This window comes from Hypanus sabinus, chromosome 4 (genome assembly GCF_030144855.1).
Source record: "Hypanus sabinus isolate sHypSab1 chromosome 4, sHypSab1.hap1, whole genome shotgun sequence".
NCBI classification, from domain to species: Eukaryota; Metazoa; Chordata; class Chondrichthyes; order Myliobatiformes; family Dasyatidae; genus Hypanus; species Hypanus sabinus.
The window spans coordinates 79,334,205-79,348,242 of record NC_082709.1 but is presented as its reverse complement, the minus strand read 5'-3'; the positions used below and the strand labels follow the sequence as shown (position 1 = coordinate 79,348,242).

The following is a 14,038-nucleotide window of genomic DNA, read 5'->3' as shown; positions in this document are numbered from 1 at the left end:
TATAGGAAACATCCTCTCCACATCCACTCTATCTGTGCCCTCTGGTCCTAGACTTCCCACTATAGGAAACATCCTCTCCACATCCACTCTATCTGTGCCCTCTGGTCCCAGACTCCCCCACTATAGGAAACATCCTCTCCACATCCACTCTATCTGTGTCCTCTGGTCCTAGACTCCCCCACTATAGGAAACATCCTCTCCACATCCACTCTATCTGTGCCCTCTGGTTCCAGACTCCCCCACTATAGGAAACATCCTCTCCACATCCACTCTATTTAGGCCTTTCAATATTTAATACATTTCAATGAGAGCCTCTCCCCCTCATTCTTCTAAACTTCAGTTAGTTCAGACACAGAGTCATCAGACACCCCTTATACATTAACCCTCTCATTCCCAGAATCATTCTCGTGAACTTCCTGTGGACCCTCTCCAAAGCTAGCAACATACGCCAGGGTTTGTTATCGGACAGGTGTAGGTGACCTTTGCCCTCTTCTGCACATCCTTCTATAGCGGGAGACCAGGCTTAAAATCAAGATTACTTAAATGCATAAAATTATATGATCCGTTAACTCTGTACAGACATGAAATGATCACCTGGCAATAACATCTCACTAAACACACATTCACATCCTCCTTTGGCGAGGCGTAACTGACGTTCCTAAAGTGTCAGCAGGTCCAGTTGACCACCTTTCTCTCGAGGAGGTTCAGCACATCGGTGGTCTATTTGAAAGAAAGATTATTTGCCACATGCATGGTACCTCGAGATACCAAACATGCAGTGAAATTCGTTTGTGTCAATGACCAACTCAGTCCGAGGACATGCTGGGGGCAGCCTACAAGTGTCACCATGCTTCTAGTAGCGGCACAGTATGCCCACAACTCACTAACTCAAACCTGCATGTCTTGGACTGTGGGAGGAAACCAGAGCACCCTGAGGAAACCCACACGCTCACAAGGAGAACATACAAACTCTTTACAGAAAAAAATGTAGGCATCCATTAGTCTCGTGAGACCATGGATTTGCGCCTTGGAAGGTTTCCAGGGTGCAGGCCTGGGCAGGGTTGTATGGGAGACCAGCAGTTGCCCATGCTGCACTCCTCCCCTTGTCCATGCCACCGATGTGTCCAAGGGAAGGGCACTAGGACCCAAGCAGCTTGGCACCGGTGTTGTCACAGAGCAATGTGTTGTTAAGTGCCTTGCTCAAGGACACAACACATTGCCTCAGCTGAGGCTCGAACCAGTGACCTTCAGATCACTAGACCGATGCCTTATCCACTAGGCCATGCACCAACACGGGACAACAGTGGGAATTGAACCCAGATCGCTGGTGCTGTAATAGTGTTATATTAACCGCTACACTACTTTGCCGCCTCACTATCTGTGACCTTAATGTATCTTTCTTCGAGATTATTCATAATATAAAATCTTACTATTGTATCACTTGATGTTAGAGGATTAAACTCTCCCTACAAGTGTTCAAAGGTTTTGGATTTCTTACGCAGAAAGAAAATAGATATCGCGCTGTTACAGGAAACACATCTTAAACCTAATGACATTCCCAGGGTTCAAAACTGCTTTTATAAACCAGCTAACTTAAAAGATCTTCTGTTAAAATAGGAATGCTCTATCTGTGTATTCAGTTGGTTGGTGGAGGGGAGAGGGGTGGGGATGACGGTTGGGAGGGTGGCTGGGTTAAACAATCAAAATGTAATCGGCAGCTGGTTATATTGTATGTGATTTGTTGGTGTTGCAATAAAATTAGTGATAAAAAAAGATTAGTCATAATATAGTGTGCAAACATATTCATCTGTTAACATCAAGTCTCAGTTATATATTACATGATGAAATTTGTTCTTTTGCTGCAGTAAATTCATAAATAACAAAAATAAATAAATATTCCAAAAATAAAGGAACGACAAGGTAGTGTTTCACTCTCCACTCAGTGCCATTAAAATGTTACCATGCCTGCCCCAATCAGGTATGGTAAAGAGAATTTTCTCTAAAGAAAACTGTCCCAGCCTGTCCAGTCAATTCGTCTAACTGCAGTCTCTCATAAGACTATAGGATATAGGAGCAGAATTAGGCCATTTTCATCGAGCATCATCATGGCTGATCCATTTCCCCTCTCAGCCCCATTCTCCTGCCTTCCTCCCGTATCCTTTCATGCCCTGACCAATCAAGAATCTACTGACCTCGGCCTTAAATATACCCAATGATTTGGCCTCCACAGCTGCCTGTGGCAATGAATTCCACAGATTCACCACCCTCTGGCTAAAGAAACTCCTCCTCATCTCCATTCTGTGGCTGTGTCCTCTGGTCTTAAACTCCCCCATCATAGGAAATATCCTCTCCACATCCACTCTATCAAGGCTTTTCAACATTCGATAGGTTTCAATGAGGTCACCCCTCATTCTTCTGAATTCCGGTGAGTACAGGCCCAGAGCCATCAAAAGCTCTGTGTATGGCAAGCCTTTCGGTCCTGGAATCATTTTCCTGAACCTCCTCAGTACATCCTTTCTAAGATAAGGGGTCCAAAATTGCCTCGATACTCCAAGCAAAGCCTCACCAGTGCTTTATAAAGTCTCAATGTTACATCTTTGCTTTTCTATTCCAGTCTTCTCAAAATGAATGTTGACATTGCAATTGCCTTCCTTGCCACCTGCAAATTAACCTTTAGGAATCCTGCACAAGGACTCCTGAGTTCCTTTGTACCTCAAGACCCATTCTTGTGAAGTGTGTGTATGACAGGTGTGTTGGGGGTGGGTGCTGAATAGGTATTTGCACTCTGCACTGGTTTGTTGACACTGGAGAATGTTCCAAAGTTCAGGAACATTGAAATGTTGAGCAAGGACATTGTCATCATCTGGGCAGGTTTTCCAACAACAGAGTGTTGAAGCTGTTAATTGCTGCCTGGTATCCGTAACGGGGCGAATAGGCTGCAGTTACTATGTGATTACCATCCTGGATACAGTATCAGACTAACTGTAATTATCCCTGACAGCTCCTGTTCTCCACAGATTATTAGTTATGAACATTTAGATTTTCTCTGAACGGAGCGGCCATGAGACAGACAGAGATAATGGGAGGGAGACTGAAAGTTTGAGCGAGCTGGAGACAGAGAGAAATCTGAGAGGTCGCTAGTGTATGCATGCAAGTGTGTATGTGGGTGTGTGTGTGTGTGTGTGTGTGTGTGTGTGTGAGTATGCTATGTATATTTATTATTGAAGTATGTATATGTAACCTATCACCTTGAGATGCATTTTCTTGCAGGCATTCATGGGAAAATAAAGCCACACAATAGAAGTTATGAAAACTGTACAAGGACAAAGACTGAAAAATAATCAATATAAAAAAGAAGACAAATTGTGCAAATAAAAAAAATACTGAGAACATAAGTTGGTGAGACCTTAAAAGTGAGTTTGTGTGTTGTGGAATAATTTCAGGGTTACAGTGAGTCAAGCTATCCATGATAGTTCAGGAGCCTGATGAGTGTAGGGTAATAACTATTCCTGAACCTGCTGATGTGGGACCCAAGGCTCTTGTAACTGAATAGTGAACAGAGAGAGTTAACGAGAGGTAGTGTTCACAGACTGTTCAGAACTCCGATGGTAGATCTGATGACTCTTGTTCCTGAATCATTGACTGTGAGTCTTCAGGCTCCTGTACCTTCTCCCTGATGGTAGAAACAAGAAGAGGGCATGTGGTGAGGAGCCCTCGTGATGGATGCTGCCTTCTTGTGTGTGTAGTGCAGAGAGATCTTGGAATCCCAGTGTGTCAAAAGCAGCTACCCAGGAAGCTCACAGACTTTACACTTCGTTACAAGTGGTACAGAGGTAAAATAAGGGAAGTCTTGACACAATTTTATGGGCACTGGTGAGACTTCTGAAGCACTGAGAATAGTGTTGTTCTCTATAATTAAGGAATCAGGTATATGCTCATTGTCTTATATGTCAAGAAATTTATTTTGTGGCAGCAGTATGGAGCAATATATAAAATCATTATAAATTACAAAATCAATAACTAGTGCAAAGGAATAGTGAGGTCGTGTAGTACGTGGGTTCATTGTTCACTCAGAAATCTGATGGCAGAGGGAAAGAAGCTGTTCCTGGATCTCCTCCCTGATGGTAGTGATGAGAAGAGGCTATGTCCTGGGTGGCGAGTGTCGTTCGTGGTTGACGTCACCTTATTGAGGCCCTGCCTTTTGAAGATGTCCTCGATGGTGGGGAGGTTTTGCCCATGAAGGAGCTGGCTGAGTCTGCAGACACTCGCAATCCTGTTTAATGGAGCCTCCAGAACAGGTCGTGATGTAACTCCATCTGTAGAAAACTGCTAGTCTTTGGTGACAAACCAAATCTCCTGAAATTCCAATGAAATATAGGCCCTGACATGCCTTCTTTGTGATTGCACCAATATATTGGGCTGAGGATAAATCTTCAGAGATGTTGACATCCAAGGCCTTGAAGCTACTCACCCTTTCCCCCACTGATCCCTTGTTGAGGACGGGTGTGTGTTCCCTCGACTTCTCCTTCCTGAAGACAACAATCAAGGTTCTGGAAGATTGTTGTCGTGACACCACCCAATCAGCTGATCTCTCACCCCTATACACCCCCTCGTCACCATCTGAAATTCTGTCAACAATAGTTGTGTCAAGGATGTGTCCCACTGCTATACTCTCCATATACACATGACTGTGCAGCTAGGCATAGCTCAAATACCATCTATAAACTTGCTTACCATTGTTGGTAGAATCTCAGGTGGTGAGAGGGCGTACAGGAGTGAGATATCCCAACTAGTGGAGTAGTGTCACAGCAAAAACCTTGCACTCAACATCAGTAAGACAAAAGAGCTGATTGTGGACTTCAGAAAAGGTAAGACAAAGGAACACACACCAATCCTCATAGAGGGATCAGAAGTGGAGAGAGTGAGCAGATTCAAGTTCCTGGGTGTCAAGATCTCTGAGGATCCAACCCGGTCCCAACATATCGATATAGTTATAAAGAAGGCAAGACAGCGGCTATACTTTATTAGGAGTTTGAAGAGATTCGGCATGTCAACAAATACACTCAAAAACTTCTGTAGTTGTACTGTGGAGAGCATTCTGACAGGCTGCATCACTGTCTGGCATGGAGGGTCTAATGCACAGGACCGAAAGAAGGGTTGTAAATCTAGTTAGGTCCATCTTGGGAACCAGCCTACAAAGTACCCAGGACATCTTCAGGGAGCAGTGTCTCAGAAAGGCCGCATCCATTATTAAAGACCTCCAGCACACACATGCCCTTTTCTCACTGTTACCATCAGGTAGGAGGTACAGAAGCCTGAAGGCACACAGTCAGTGATTCAGGAACAGCTTCTTCCCCTCTGCCATCCGATTCCTAAATGGACACTGAACCCTTGGACGCTGCCTCACTTTTTTTAATATATAGTATTTTTGTTTTTTTGCATGTTTTTTTAATCTATTCAATACATGTATACTGTAATTGACTTATTTATTATTGTTATTTTTATTTCATTTGTTATTTTTTCTATATTATGTATTGCATTGAACTGCTGCTGCTAAGTTAACAAATTTGACGTCACATGCCGGTGATGATAAATCTGATTCTGATTCTGTTATCGGCAAATTTATAGATGATATTTGAGCCTTGCTTAGCCACACTGTCAAGGACGTAGAGAGAGCGGAACAGCGGCCAAGCAATGCCTCCTCTATTGGACACCGGATTGACCTTCCGCTGTGTTTGTATTGGGCGCGGCGCTGAGAAGGTTCATTTGGTTGGTCCCTGAGTTGAAGAGGGTGACGTATGAAGACAGGGTGCATGGTCACCACACTACAGGTAGGACATGATTGCTCTGTGCTGTCATGCTCTATGTCTCTATGACACTAGAGAGATGTAGAGGAGATGAGACTCATCAGGATGTGGCCTGGGACAGGAGGAAACCAATCGGCCCTTCAAGCCTGCTCCACTAAGTTATAAGATCACAGCTGATCCATCTTAATCTCAACGTCACTCTCCTGCTCTCTCCCCACACCCCTCCAGTCCCTTCTCATTCAACCATCTGTCAACATCCATCTTGTTGGGAAACTGGATGGGTCGGGCCTGTTTTCCCTGGACGGGAGGATGCTGAGGGACTGCACAAAGTTATGAAAGATTTTGATAGACTACACTCTGTGAAACATTTTTTTCCACAGCAGAGGTATCTAAAACCAGAGAACTGGAGATACACATAGATGCAAGGTTCAAAGGTGAAAGGTTAGCTTTATTTGTCGCAGGTACATTGAAGCATCGAGTCATACGGTGTGATGCGATGCTTGTGAAATCGACCAACACAGTTCGAGAATGTGCTGGGGGTGGCGTTGTCATGCTTCAAGCCCCGATGTAGCATGCTCACAACTTGCTAAGCATAACCTGTACATCTTTGGAATGTGGGAGAAAACCAGAGCACCCAGAGGAAATCCACACTGTCACGGTAAGAATGTACAAACTCCTTCCAGACGATGGTGGGACTGAACCCCGGGTCGCTGGCACAGTAACCACTATACTGCCTAACTTGGGGAAGAAGGTACTCCAGCAGTGGGGAGCTGGGGTCAGGAGTTCACAGCCAGTTCGTGGAGGCGTGGACTTCCACAGCGTTGTTCAGACTTGAGTTGTAGTGGGTTTAGAACCATTAGTACTCGATGGACAGCATGAGTTTGATGGGCTGAGTGGCCTGTTTCTACATTGTGGGACACTGCAATGGGGGGGGGGATGTTTACAGAATCACATCACCCCACTTGTTTCTCTACAACCTCTTCTCCCCACAATCTCACCCACCTCTCCCCCCCCCACTGATTCTACCCTTCACTCACCCATTGGAGGCAAGTTATGGTACCCCCCCAACCCTGCGTGACCTTAGGATGTGGGAGGACCTGGGGGAGACTAATGTGGCCGTCTAGACCCTATACCGACAGCGCCTGAGGCGGGGATTGAACCCGGCGCACTGAGTATGTGTCTTCAGACTCCTGTACCTCTTCCCTGATGAGAAGAGAGCATGTCCCAGATGACCCCTCCATTAGAATTCTCTGCCCCAGAGAGGGGTGGAGGTTAGTCATTACTGAGATTGGCGGCGGTAATTGACAGATATTTAAACTACAGGGAAATTATAACTTGTGCACCAGGCTCGAAGGACCGATTGGCCTCTTCCTTGTGTAGGTCTTCGATTTTCGGAAGGCACTAGAATCAGGCAGCCCCACGTTCTTCAGCCCGTCCAACTCCACCCCAGCCGCCGTGAATGAGGCAGGCACAGTGATCCAGCAGATCAGTTCTCGTCTGCACAACACCGGCGCTAAGACCCGGCGGCGCCCTTCCTTTCCCGAAAGCTTGCTGGAACCGGCGGACCAGTGCTCTCCTTGAAAACCTCCGGCTCCAGCACTTGCTGGTCTTTCCCCTCCCTACCACAGGAGCTGGAGCCCGGCAGAACCCCACTTGTTACCCGTCCGTGCCGGGACCTTGCGAACCCCCACCCATCCCATCCCATCCCACTGTTAGTAGCAGGCAAGCACTGGGATCCTGCGGATACAACATATCCGGCGCTAAGACCCAGTGGAGCCCTTCCTCTCGGAAAGCGGCTGGGAACCAGTGGACCCGTTGTTATACCACCGGCATTAAGACTGAGAGGAAGCCTCCCTCCTGCGAGGACTTGCGCCTCGGCTCCCGGAACCCTCCCTTCGGTAAACCGGCAGTCGCTGGGACCCGGCGCTGCCCCGCTCCACCTGCCGGTTGGACGCCGCCGAGTTGGTGCGCGGCAGACAATGGGCGCCGCCGGGCTGGTGGGACTGGCGCTGCTGGCGCTGCTGGCGAGCGGCGGGGCGGCCGAAGTGGCTTTCCGCTGCCCGCCCTGCAGCAGCGAGCAGCTGGCGAGCTGCACGGAGCCGGCCGACTGCAGTGAAACGGTGCGGGAGCCGGGCTGCGGCTGTTGCTGGAGCTGCGCCCGCACCCTGGGAGAGGCGTGTGGGGTCTACACTCCGCGCTGCGGCGCCGGGCTCCGCTGCTACCCCCGCAGTGACACCGAGTTCCCGCTCCAAGCTCTCGTCCAAGGGCACGGGCTGTGCGCCAAGCGCAGGGATCTGGAATATAATCGCTCCCGGGACGCAGGTAAAACTCCGGCAACTCCTCCACCCCCAACCCGCGTAAAAAAAGTTTGCAAGGTGCCAAAAGTTGAGCAAAGTTTGGGTTTATAGTATTGACGAGTAGAGGGATCTTCGGGTCTAAATTCATAGCTCCCTGAAAAGTGGCTACACAGGTTGATAGAGTGGTTAAGGCATGCTTGCTTTTATTAATCGAGGCATTGAGTTCAAACGTTAGAAAGTCACGTAGCAGGTCTACAAAGTTGGTTAGATCACACTTGGAGTATTGTGTGCAGTTTTGGTCACCTCATTGTAGGACGGATGTCAAGGCTTTGGAAAGAGTGCCGGAGAGGTTTACGAGGATGCTGCTTGGATTAAAAGGTATGTGCTATAACGAGAGGCTGGATAACCAGAGCAACTTGAGTGGTGTTCTCATGCTCTCATCACATTGTGGAAAGCTAATGGAGACTTAACCAAAAAGACTACTGCGAGATGTGGCTCAACTAACTACTGAGCAAAGAAGGATGAATACTTCTGATTTACCAACATTTCGGTTTTTGAATATTTAGTTTTTCAAGCTTTATATTTTCCCTGTCTTTTGGGCTCTACTGTGAAGAAAGGAGCATGAGATTCACAAATAAAAATTCCAGTTAAATTGATCAAAATCCCTGGTTGTCATACTCAGTTACAGTTGCAAGAAAAAGTTTTGTGAGCCCTTTGCAATTACCTGGTTTTCTGCATTAATAACTCAAAATGTGGTCTGATCTTCATGTAAGTCACAACTCTAGACAAACATAATCTGCATACATGATAATACAAACAATGATACTGCTCCTTGTCAATCACCGAGTGTACCACTTAAGCGATCAATTTACGTTTAAAAAAAAAGAGTATCTGAACCTCTGGGGTAATGCCTTCTACAACAGCTATTTGGAGTCAAGTGTTCCAATCAGTGAGCTGAGATTGGAGGTGTGGGTTGTAGAGGTGCCCTGCTCTATAAAAAAGACACACACAGTCAGTTTACTGACAAAGCCTGCTGTTCTCGAGTGATCGGTTTAGTGCACCATGTTTGATCAAAACATCTTTCAGAGGACCTTAGAAAAATTGTAGAGATGCATGAAGCTGGAAAAGGTTACAAGAGCATTTTTAAAGACCTGACTGTTCATCAGTCCACGTTAAGAGAAATTGTCTATAAATGGAGGAAGCTCATTACTGTTGCTACTCTCCCTAGGAGTGGGCATCCTGCAAAGATCACACCGAGAGCACGGCGTGCAGAACCAAAGGAAGTGAAAAAGAATCCAGGGGTAACAGCAAAAGTCCTGCAGAAATACCTAGAACTTGCTAAAATCTTGGTTCATGTGTCAATTATAAGAAAAACACTGAACAAGAATGGTATCTAACATGAACACTATTTTTGTTTGGTGATTTTTGGTGCTATCTGAAAAATCTTTGCTGCACACCTCACGTTTGCAAAAGTCCACCTGGATGTTCCAGAACGCTTCTGGGACAATGTTCTGTGGATAGATGAGACAGAAGTTGAACTTTCTGGCAGAAATGCACACTGCTGTGTTTGGAGGGAAAAGGGCACAGCACACCAACATCCCTATACCTACTGTGGAGCATCATGGGTTGGGGCAGCTTTGCTGCATCAGGGCCTGGACAGTTTGCAATTGTTGAGGGAACAATGAATTCAAAATTTTATCAAGACATTTTACAGTCCATCACCTGAAGCTTAATAGAAGTTGGATGTAACAAGACGATGATCCGAAACACAAGAGTAAATCAACAATAGAATGGTTTAAAATAAAGAAAACTTATGTGTTGTAATGGTCAAGTCGGAGACCAGACCTGGTGTGACCTGACGAGGGTTGTTCAGGCAAGGTATCCCAGAAATATTGAGGAACTGAAACAGTTTTGTATGGAGGAATGGTCTAAAATTCCTCTGCTCCATTGTGTAATTCTGATCAGCAGCTCCAGGAAATGCTTGGTGGAGGTTATTACTGCTAAAGGAGGTTCTACCAGTTATTAAATACAAATACAAGGTTTTACGTGCTTTTTCCAGCCTGGACTGTGAATGATTAAACCAAGTGTTGGACCACACTTGGAATACTGTGTTGTGTTCTGATCAGCTCATTATAGGAAGGATGTGGAAACTTCAGAGAGGGCGCAATGTAGATTTACCAGGTTTTTGCCTGGATTAGAGAACATGTCTTATGAGGATAATATGAGTGAGCTGGGGTTTTCTCTTTGGAGTGAAGGAGAATGTGGTAGAACTTGATGATAAGTGGCATTGATAGAGTGGACAGCCAGATTTTTCTCCGGGGTGAAAATGGTTAATACCAGAAGGCATAATTTAAAAGTAATTGGAGGAAAATGGAGGGCTATGTAGGAGGCAAGGGTTAGGTTGATCTTAGAGTAGCTTAAAGGGTCAACAAAGCTTTGTGGGCCAAAGGGCCTGTACTGTGCTGTACTGTTGTTTGTTTTAATATCAGCTCATTGCACCCCCCCCCCCCATGTGGGACACTAGCCCCGGTGGGGAGGGAGGTGTTCTGGCTGATATCTGGTCTCAGTAACTCTCACCATCACCTGACTGAACATTTCGCGGTTAGAACCGAGGTGACATTCGCCTGTGGATCAGTGATCTGAAGAACACATAGTGAATTTGGTCTCAGAGTGGTGCTCCATGGAACCAGGCCCTTCAGCCCAAGTGCTCCATGCTGGCAAACATTCCCGTTTGCTAGTGTTTGGCCCATATCACTCCTAACCTGTCCTATCAATATACCTGCTCAAGTGCTTTTTAAATACTAATAATGTACTTACCTCAACCATTTCACTGGCATCTTGTTTCATAGACTACCCACCCTCTTGGTAGAAAAAGTTGCCCCTTGGGTTCCTGTTAATAGACAATAGGTGCAGGAGTAGGCCATTTGGCCCTTTGAGCCTTCACTGCCATTCACTGTGATCATGGCTGATCAGTACCCCGTTCCTGCCTTCTCCCCATATCCCTTGATGCTGCTATCTTTAAGAGCTCTGTCTAACTCTTTCTTGAAAGCATCCAAAGAATTGGCCTCCACTGCCTTCTGAGGCAGAGCATTCCATAGATCCACAACTCTCTGGGTGAAAAAGATTTTCCTCAACTCCGTTCTAAATGGCCTACTCTTTATTCTTAAACTGTGGCCTCTGGTTCTGGACTCCCCCAGTCTCTGCTCTCTCACCTTAAACCTGTGCCCTCTGGTTGTTGATTCTGCCACTCTGGGAAAATAACTGTGTGTGTTCACCCTATGAATTAGTAAAACTCTGGAAACGCAGCTGCTGTGGCCACACATCCGTGCATTGCCTGTTCAACTGCAGCGTCATCCTTGCGCAGGTTCGCAGGTGACACCAGGAGAAGGAGTGTCATGGACAGCGAGGAAGGCTAGCGAAGTTCACAGTTGGGAAAGTGGGCTGCGAAATGGCGGATGGAATTTAATGCATGCAAGTATGAGGTGTTGCACTTTGGGAGGCCGAGCCAGGGTAGGACTTGCATGGTGAATGGTAGGGCACCGATGAGTCTGGTACAACTGAGAGATCTGGGAATACTGATCCATAATTCCTTGAAAATGGCATCACAGGTAGATGTGGTCATAAAGAGAGCTTTTGGCACACTGGCCTTTAATAATCAAAGTACTGAGTACGGTGGTTATGATGTTACGTTGAATTTGTACAACATATTATCGAGACCAAATTTGGAGTGTTGTGTTCAGTTCTGGTCACCTACCTACAGGAAAGAGGTCAATAAAATAGAAAGAATACAGAGGAAAATTTGCAAGTATGCTGCTGGAACTTGAGCACCTGAGTTAGAGGGGGAGGTTGAATAGGTTCGGACTTTATTTCCTAGAGTGTGTAGGAATGAGGTATACAAATTTGAGGGGTATAGATAGGGTAAATGCAAGCAGGCTTTTTCCACTGAGGATGGGTGAGGTTACAGCTAGAGGTCGTGGGTTAAGAGTGAAAGGTGAAATATTTAAGGGGAGCCCAAAGGGGGAACTACTTCACTCAGGATGGTGTGAGTAAGGAACCACCCGCCAGCGAAAGTGGTAGATGTGCGTTCAGTCTCCTCTCACATTCTAAAGGTGTGTGGGTTAGGGTTAATAAGTTGTCGGCTTCCTATGTTGGCACCAGAAGTGTGGCCCCCAGCACATCCTCGGACTGCCCACTGACTTTGCACTGTATGTTTTAATGTAGGTGTGAATAAAGGTCATTGTTAATCTTCCCATTGACCCCATCCAGCCCCCTCATCATCTGCACACCTCGGTCGAGTCTCCCCTCTGCTTCCTCAGTTACAGAAGAAACCCCAGCCCCTCCGATTTTTCCTCAGCCGTTGTGCTCTGTCGTTCGGCCAAACATGGTGGGCATGCTATGTTGGCGCCAGAATGGGTGGCGGCACTTGTGGGCTGCCCCCGGCTCATCGTTGTGTGTGTTGGTGGTTTCACTAAATGTTTCAGTATAGATCTGATGATTCTGATTCTGGGTTTGGGATGTGGGCGCAGTGCTCAGAGATACTTGTATCACAGCGTCACCTTCCTACATCCCATGCTTCAGATAGTCATAGAGCACAGAAACAGGCCCTTTGACCCATCTAGTCTCTTCTGGTGTATTCTGCCTAGTCCTATTGACCTTTATCTTGACCTGTCCCATCCATGTATTTATCCAAACTTCTCTTAAATGTTGAAATTAAACCCACATTCATCACTCCTGCTGGCAGCTCGTTCCACATGGTCACGGAGAACGTACGAGCTCCTTACAGACTGCGGTGGGAACTGAACTTCCAATCATTAGAGCTGTAAAGCATGAGGTTAACTTCCATGCTACTGTGCCACCTCTTTATTGGTGAAGGATCAGAGGGAAGGTGGGGAGAGGCTTCCATTCAGAGGCCAGTTGGGGCGGTCTCTGGGGTGGGGGGGAGGGGGTAGAGGTGCTCACTGTGTTTACGCAGTGTGTACTCTGGGCCGTGACCTATGGGGCTGTGGGCCCTGTGTCGGAAGGTGGGGTCATGCTGGAAGTTCTTTCTCAACCACTGTGCCTATGATATAAACAACAGGTTGTAAATTTTCCATGCTCTTTGCCCACGTTCCTCAGCTGCAACTGTGGCATCACAGACACTGATTTTGGACCCTGGGGAGAGATGAGAGCAAGTCAGGCAAACAGGCCAGGGTAGGAATGTGAGGGTCACACACCCGCGGGCTCGTTTCTCAAGATTGGTAATCTTTCGGAGCACACAAGTATAAAGGAGAATGAAATTATTCTAACTCTGGATTTGGTGCAGCACGATAAAAGCACCATAAGATAAAGAACACAATAATAAAATAATAAATATAAATGCATCTGATAGTTTTTGTACATAATTTGTATGTCCATAAAGCGATGGAGTATCTGTTCATGAGGTGACCGACCGGAAACGATAGAGTATTGGCGATTGGGGGTGTTGAGGGTGGGTTAGTGGGTGGAAGTGTTGATCAGCCTTACTGCTCAGAAAGTAACTATTTTTGCGTCTGGTGGTCCTGGCCTGGATGATCTCTCCGACCTTGCTGCAGCTCGCAAAAGCGGCCCTCCTCTCCGGTGGCCTCTGGAGTGAGGCTGCTGGTCGTACGCCACTCATCTGGCGTTTTGGTTGGTCACTGTGGGCACCACACACTCCCCCATGGTCGGGGCAGGAGAGGTGTGAAGGAGTGGGGGGGGGGGGGGGGGGGGAGCAGTTGTGAAGGCGGTATGTCCTTTCCACATGAGGGCTTAGTGAGCTCCTGACCTACAGAGTTGATTCTCAGTCCCACGTCCAGTAGCGTATTGGTTCGATATCCACTGCTGTCTGTAAGGAGTTTGTACGTTCTACCCGTCACTACGTCTTTCCGCTTGGTACTTGGTTTACTCCCATAGTCCAAGGTTTAGGGTGGGTAAATT

The 14,038-nt window shown here is 46.7% G+C and overlaps 1 protein-coding gene across 3 annotated transcripts in view; it reads left to right on the top strand.

Annotated features, from left to right (window-relative positions):
* The first annotated feature begins 7,453 nt into the window (after nucleotides 1–7,453).
* LOC132392914 (insulin-like growth factor-binding protein 2) overlaps nucleotides 7,454–14,038 on the top strand; it is a 102,995-nt gene continuing 96,410 nt past the window's right edge. For 2 of the 3 annotated variants that reach the window (XM_059967477.1, XM_059967478.1), the window contains exon 1: nucleotides 7,454–8,129. In XM_059967477.1, the coding sequence (XP_059823460.1) occupies nucleotides 7,787–8,129 (343 nt within the window). In that variant the 5' untranslated portion in view covers nucleotides 7,454–7,786. The remainder of the gene's footprint in view (nucleotides 8,130–14,038) is intronic. The other variant, XM_059967476.1, reaches the window with a different exon arrangement.